Raw genomic sequence first — 6,075 nt, 5'->3', positions numbered from 1 at the left:
TTTAAAATTGGTATTTTTTGTTTTGAGAAGACACTTTGTGTTAACTGTAAATATACTCACCTCACTTTTTGATGGATCATTGTGGATAAAGAATAGTCTCAAATAGTTTTAACAGGGGATCTTGTTATTTATAACTTGTTTGTTTTGAGCATGAATATTCTCTCTCATGTAGTAGTTTTCTATACCACAAACTTTAATCACTATTAGATGGGTTAGTTTGAAAAAAATGTTTATATATGTCATAGTCTGTGGGAGTGTCTGGGGTTTTTCCACCCGTGGCCGTTGGTTTCCTGTCCATCCCTTTGGGGTGGAGCTTCCTGTATCTCACCTGGGCCTCTTCTGCAAGCAATCAGCGGGAGAGCTACTTAAACCTGTGCAACCTGCCTTTAGTTCGTTATGCTCTCCATGGAGGTAACGAGGCAGCTCCCCTATGTTTAGAGGAAATTGTCTCCACGTTTTGGACGACCCCCCCCAGAGCCTACAATAACTCCCTCTCCGTCTATTAGGATGAGGCGAAAGGATCCCTTTTGCCTCTCTGTCTCTTGACATAACCTCCTCTGTGATCCAGTTTCCTAGGGCCGCCCTTCTCATTTCCAATTGCCACTTCCCCGTAGCCATTTCTAATCTGTCTCACAATCTCAGCTATCAAGTAAACACTCTTGTAAATAGTTTCCTCTGCTTCTTGGTGTCTGCATTTGGGTCCACTTCTTAGGCGAACTTTCAGTTCATGACAGTATCATGTTAGGTCATTAAGAGTTAGTGTAAAATCTTTCAACCTTGAGTTGTTTTCTTCCTTTTCTATTAATTTGTTACTTTCACATATGGAATGAGAAGCCAGCAGACATTCTCTAAAGGGGAAGTTTATTGCATAAATTGTTCTAAGAGTGCAGAGTGTTTGTCTGTTTCAGGTCTCACAGTATCTCATAATATGCAAAGTCACAGACATTCATAGGTGAAGATGTAAAGGCTAAAGGCTAAGACAGCACACAGTAGAGCAGGGGAGATAATTTGTCCTGTTCCATCACATCAATTTTAATAATTTACGTTTGTTTAGTTTTTTTTACAATTAAAGTACATGTTGGGAGTTCTCACTGGACTTATGAGTTATTAGGTGCTGCACATTTAAAAGCTCATCACAGGTCATCTGTCTCTCCGTCAAAGGGGATCTCGAGATCTGTGTGGATGTGTGAATTGTCTTCACTGCAGACCCAGCCGATGGGCGTGCGGTTGAACGAGGGGCGCGAGCGAATGTCAGGCTGCAGTGTGGGCAGAGGTTCAGGCTCCTCGGTGGCAACATTGAGCTCTGGAAGCTCAAAGGTCAGCAACTTGGATGCCTTGTCATAACCGCCGTATGGCAGTGCCATCCTAAGGAGAAAAAGGATGACAAGTATTTTTGGTGTTAAGCAGTACAGTAAAGTAACTTCCAAATTAATAACTTTCAAACACAAAATGCAAAAAAACCCCCCCAAAAAACCAAAAAACATTTTCTATTAAGGTTGACATACTCATTCCACACAACCCCTACGCATCAGACAGGCTCCTACTGTCAATCTTTTTAAATCTTATCTTAAAACGCATTTTTATTTACTGGCTTTTAATACAGCATGAGAGTTATTTGTTATTTGTTAATTCATATTTGGTGTTTGCTTTTAATACTGTAAGTTGTTTTATTATGTATGTTGTATTCTTGTACAGCACTTTGGTCAACGCTCCTGTTGTAATTAAATGTGCTATATAAATAATTAAACTATTAAACTATTAAACTATATTTTGCTGACTGAATGAAAGAATTACTAGCTTAGAGAGTGGTAAGGTGAGGATCCTCATGTCAGAGTGTACCTCTGCCACACAGTCAACTAAACTATGACAAAGACATCAGCACAACTGCTAATAAAACCTCTCTTACTTCAATGCAGAGCCGTGTCAGCACCTCATTGAAATTTACTGGTTTTATCAAACTCAGCAGAGATGTAGATTTTACCTTCTAAACAGCATCTTTAACATTTAGAAATTTACTTTTCTACTTAACTGTGAGCAAACATTTTGCCCCAGATGTCATTATCCTAATCTTATTTGAACCCTGGATATCAGTCCATTGCAATACTGTTTATAATTCTTTCGAAGCACCATAAGAGCAGCTGTATCCTTTGCCATTACTAATGGGTCTGAATAAGCAATAAACCTTGATTGTATTACAACACAACAGGCTCCTGGACACAAATATGTAAAAAGGCCTCCTGCATGGGAGAATCGATGACAGCTAAGCTAAAGTTCACTGTAACTTCAACTCTGCAACATTTGGCTCAAACCTGTTGAAATGTGGGCCGATTGGCAAAAGGACAACTATCCCTATCTATGTCTGCACCAACATACAGGCATAGATAGAGGACAAATATACATAGAGATACTAAATACTAAAAGGGAGAAGTCATTCACACTCAAGTAAAATGAGAAAATCAAGCCAAGCCTGCTGGCATGTAACAAGATCCAAAATAGCCAAAGTCCAAAACTAACCTCAAGGAGTTGGAGAACAACCTCAATGAGTCTCAAAGTAACTTCAAAGAGTCTCAGAACAACCTTAGTCTGAAAACAACCTCAAAGAGTCTCAAAGTAACATCAACATCAAATAGTGACAAAACAACACCTGAGACTCTCAATACAACCTTAAAGAGTTTTAAACTAATTTCAAGAAGCCTCTCAATGACCAAACAGAGATTTAAAAGTTTCACAAGACACAAAGACATAGGATCCATTCTCATCAGTTCTCCCATGTATGAGGGACTTTTACATATTTGTTTCCAGGGGCCTGTTTTCTTATTATACATCCGAGATTGATTGCATAATCAGGTCCATTACTAATCACAGAGGACACAGCTGTGCAAGAATTATTAACTGTATTACAATGTACTGAGATCCACGGTTCAAATAAGATTAAGATAATGACATCGGGGACCAAATGTTGCTCAGTGGTAAGTGTTAAAGTACATTTTGAAATATCAGGAATGTTATACAGCAAGTAAAGGCTGTGTCTGTGGTGAGTAAAGCCATGGAAACAGATGGGAAGTAGGAAACTATTCACTGCTTCATGATTAAAGGGAAAAAGCACTGGGTGTTGTTGTCATTATATACTTGAATAGTCATTCAGTAATACAGTACCTGTTGAAGCTCTTGTACTGATGTAGGTCTGGGTGTATCTGGATGGGTCCAGGCATGCAAGGCTTCATCGTGGCTTTCAGCTCCTCATTGTCCTTCATGGCCCGTTCCCATGGGGATATGTAGGTGCGTACATAGTCCTTCCTCTTCTTCTGCTTCTCCACCTCCTCATCCACAGTCTCCTTCACTACTGGGACATACAAGAACGGGGAGGAAAGAGGTGAGCACCACAGATATGACATGCATACTTTTAACAGAAGGAAGGCATCACAAATAGTGAAAAGAGAATTTCTGTGATCATACTTTCTTCCTTTGGCATCTCAGGCTTTGGAGGCACAGGGGGAGGGGACATAATCAGGTTCTGAAGGTTCTGCTGAAATATATTTAAAAATACAGAGGATATAATCTTATCAGATCACAAACATATATAGACAACACAAACACTTAGCGCCTCATATAGTCAAGTCAAGTCAAGTCAAGTTTATTTATAGAGCACATTTAAAAACAACCAAGGCTGACCAAAGTGCTGTACAGTAAATACAGAAGTCACCATGTTCTCGTTGGTCACAATGAACTTCTCGACTCTCTGCTGCCTCATCTTGAACATCTTGGACCCCTTGTTCGTGAGGAGGGAGAGCTCTTCGAGCATCACATCTTTGGGTGCCTTGATCTTGGTACCCAGATCGAACTCAGAGGCTTCAGGGTCTGTCTCATCGTCTGACAGTGTGCAGAGAGAAGATACCGTTACCCTAACTCACACATATACTATAAAAATACAGTGCTGCAGTGCTTCAAGGTGAATGTCAGGGACAAGTCATTCAAATTAATTGTATTTGTTATGGAAAAGTGGTGATAGTTTCTTATTTATTTGTTAAATATGTGCAATAAATTAAGTACAAAGAAATTTATAATACATTACATGAGAAAATTACGTGTAGTAATGTAATATTATTTTTGGATTACACTGCAATACCAGAAATGCCATTAAATCAAGCTACTGTGTCTTTCAGCGTAATACAATGTTGTAAGTGTAAAGCAACCAGTGATAATCAATGAAATTATGGCAATGCTGAAAGCAAAGACTCATCGAAATGTCAATATTTCAGCTCAAATGGATTTAATAGTGTTGCAATGGTTGGGTGAGTAAATAATGTTGCAGTGCAGGCTCTGGAGAGGCCAGTCCATGACTGATAGTCTTCCACTGTGTGTTTTTCTGTCCTGGTATGGTTTTGCTCTATTGGCAGTGTGTTTGGGATCGCTGGCATTTTCCAGATGGTTTTGCAATGTGGATCCAAATTTGACTTTACTTTTCTACCTTTATGACTTCATCTATTTTGACAAATTCTTCACTGGCCTGAATCCAGCACCAACCATAACGAAGCCTTCACCTTGTTTCACAGACAGATGTAGCATTTCTCTCCTGAACTCCTCCATACAAACTGACAATGTTTCACCATCCAATAGACCTGTTGTCACTGATTTTTCAGTAATTTCAACAACTGGCTCAGTGGAAGTGAAATACAACAAAGCTTAGCTCAAGACTTTGCTACTTTAAGATTGACATGTCGGTACATGTTTGTAGGCGGTTTCTCTGTCACATCCATCCCTTACCAGTAATATGCTTTTGTTTTTTCAAAGATTGAACTCGGGGTGGGCAAAATGCTCAAATCAAGCTCCAAGTGTTAATTTCACAAAGTCAAAACAACACAAGGCTTCAAAAAGTGATGTGTGATATCTTGGTGGTTATGTTCATACATATATTTATTCTTTTGTTGCAGGGAAGTTATAAATAAACATTTACATTTTTATCCACATTATTCTTAATTCATATTATTTTTTATTCTGAAAAGTATCCTATATCTTGTCAAAAGTGGTAGCTATCGTGTGGGAAAGATAAAATTGTTCAAAATGAGCCAAGGGTGGGAATGGCTGGATTAAATGAACATGTCTGCGTGCCAACAGAGAAGAGATCGCTTGCTCAACTTTGCAGAAATGCTGCAAATGAGAGGGAAGAGTCTGCTTCTGCCAGAATGAGTGTAAGAATGTCCAAAAAGTCTATCCTAAGCTAAGCTAACCACCTCCTGACGCCCTCATATTTAAAAAGTGGTCGTTTGGTCAAATACTTGGCAGTGAATAAGCATATTTCCAGAGATTGTTTTATTTTATTCAGTTTTATTAACATTTTCTTCATTTTCCCATTTGAATAAAATAAACCGAGCTATGATTTTTCACCTTACACAATTTTTAGTCATTAACATTGTGGATTCAGAGGTTTGTACACCCATGTCAGCGGTACAGTTATTCTCACTTAAACCCATTTGGGAAATTAAAAAGTCCATTTAAGTGCCTGATATTGAATGAAGGATGTACAGCACAAGTCTCAAAAGTGTAGGTTTTATTGTCAGGCTTCCAGATCATTGTTATAGTGATAAATTGGAGTAAAAACCTGCTGTGTGGTGTTAAAGGATGTGTTCGTGTGAAACTGTGGGAGTTCTAGGGGCTAAGAGGCCGTAGCAATATGGAAGAAAAGTGCACTGGGGGATTTCACTGCAGCTTTTGTGGTAGAACTGTTTATGGAGGGAAATCCTTATAACACACTGCCTCCCTCTTGCTTCTCCTCTCTCGGTGATGGAGAGATCTGATAGATTTTACTGCTCCACAGAGCTCCTCATTAAACACTCTTCTCATCCACTACATACACTCTGATATCACTCATAACACCTGGAGTTGAGCCATAAACCAATGCACATTCTCACTCACATACACACACACACAAACACAAGCACATCTATAAAGCAGGGAGTTGGCATTGCAATGCTGCAGAGAGCTGTTAGCAGTACCTCGTAAATCAGACTTGGGCAAGTAGGTGTGTAGATTGTGTGTGTGTGTGTGTGTGTGTGTGTGTGTGTGTGTGTGTGTGTG

General features: G+C 39.2%; 1 protein-coding gene across 4 annotated transcripts in view; it reads right to left on the bottom strand.

Moving 5' to 3' along the window:
* Positions 1-847: 847 nt before the first annotated feature.
* myoz1b (myozenin 1b) overlaps positions 848-6,075 on the bottom strand; it is a 12,275-nt gene continuing 7,047 nt past the window's right edge. The window contains exons 3-6 of one of the 4 annotated variants that reach the window (XM_042227740.1): positions 3,704-3,870; positions 3,457-3,523; positions 3,157-3,340; positions 848-1,365 (exon numbers count right to left, since the gene is read on the bottom strand). In XM_042227740.1, the coding sequence (XP_042083674.1) occupies positions 1,134-1,365; positions 3,157-3,340; positions 3,457-3,523; positions 3,704-3,870 (650 nt within the window). In that variant the 3' untranslated portion in view covers positions 848-1,133. Of the gene's footprint in view, positions 1,366-3,156; positions 3,344-3,456; positions 3,527-3,703; positions 3,871-6,075 lie in introns of all 4 variants that reach the window. The other 3 variants (XM_042227738.1, XM_042227737.1, XM_042227739.1) reach the window with 3 other exon arrangements.

This window comes from Haplochromis burtoni, unplaced genomic scaffold (genome assembly GCF_018398535.1).
Source record: "Haplochromis burtoni strain Fernald_Lab_line unplaced genomic scaffold, NCSU_Asbu1 Contig_278, whole genome shotgun sequence".
NCBI lineage: Eukaryota > Metazoa > Chordata > Actinopteri > Cichliformes > Cichlidae > Haplochromis > Haplochromis burtoni.
Note: the sequence above shows the minus strand (reverse complement) of the source record. Positions and strands in the feature narration are given on the sequence as shown.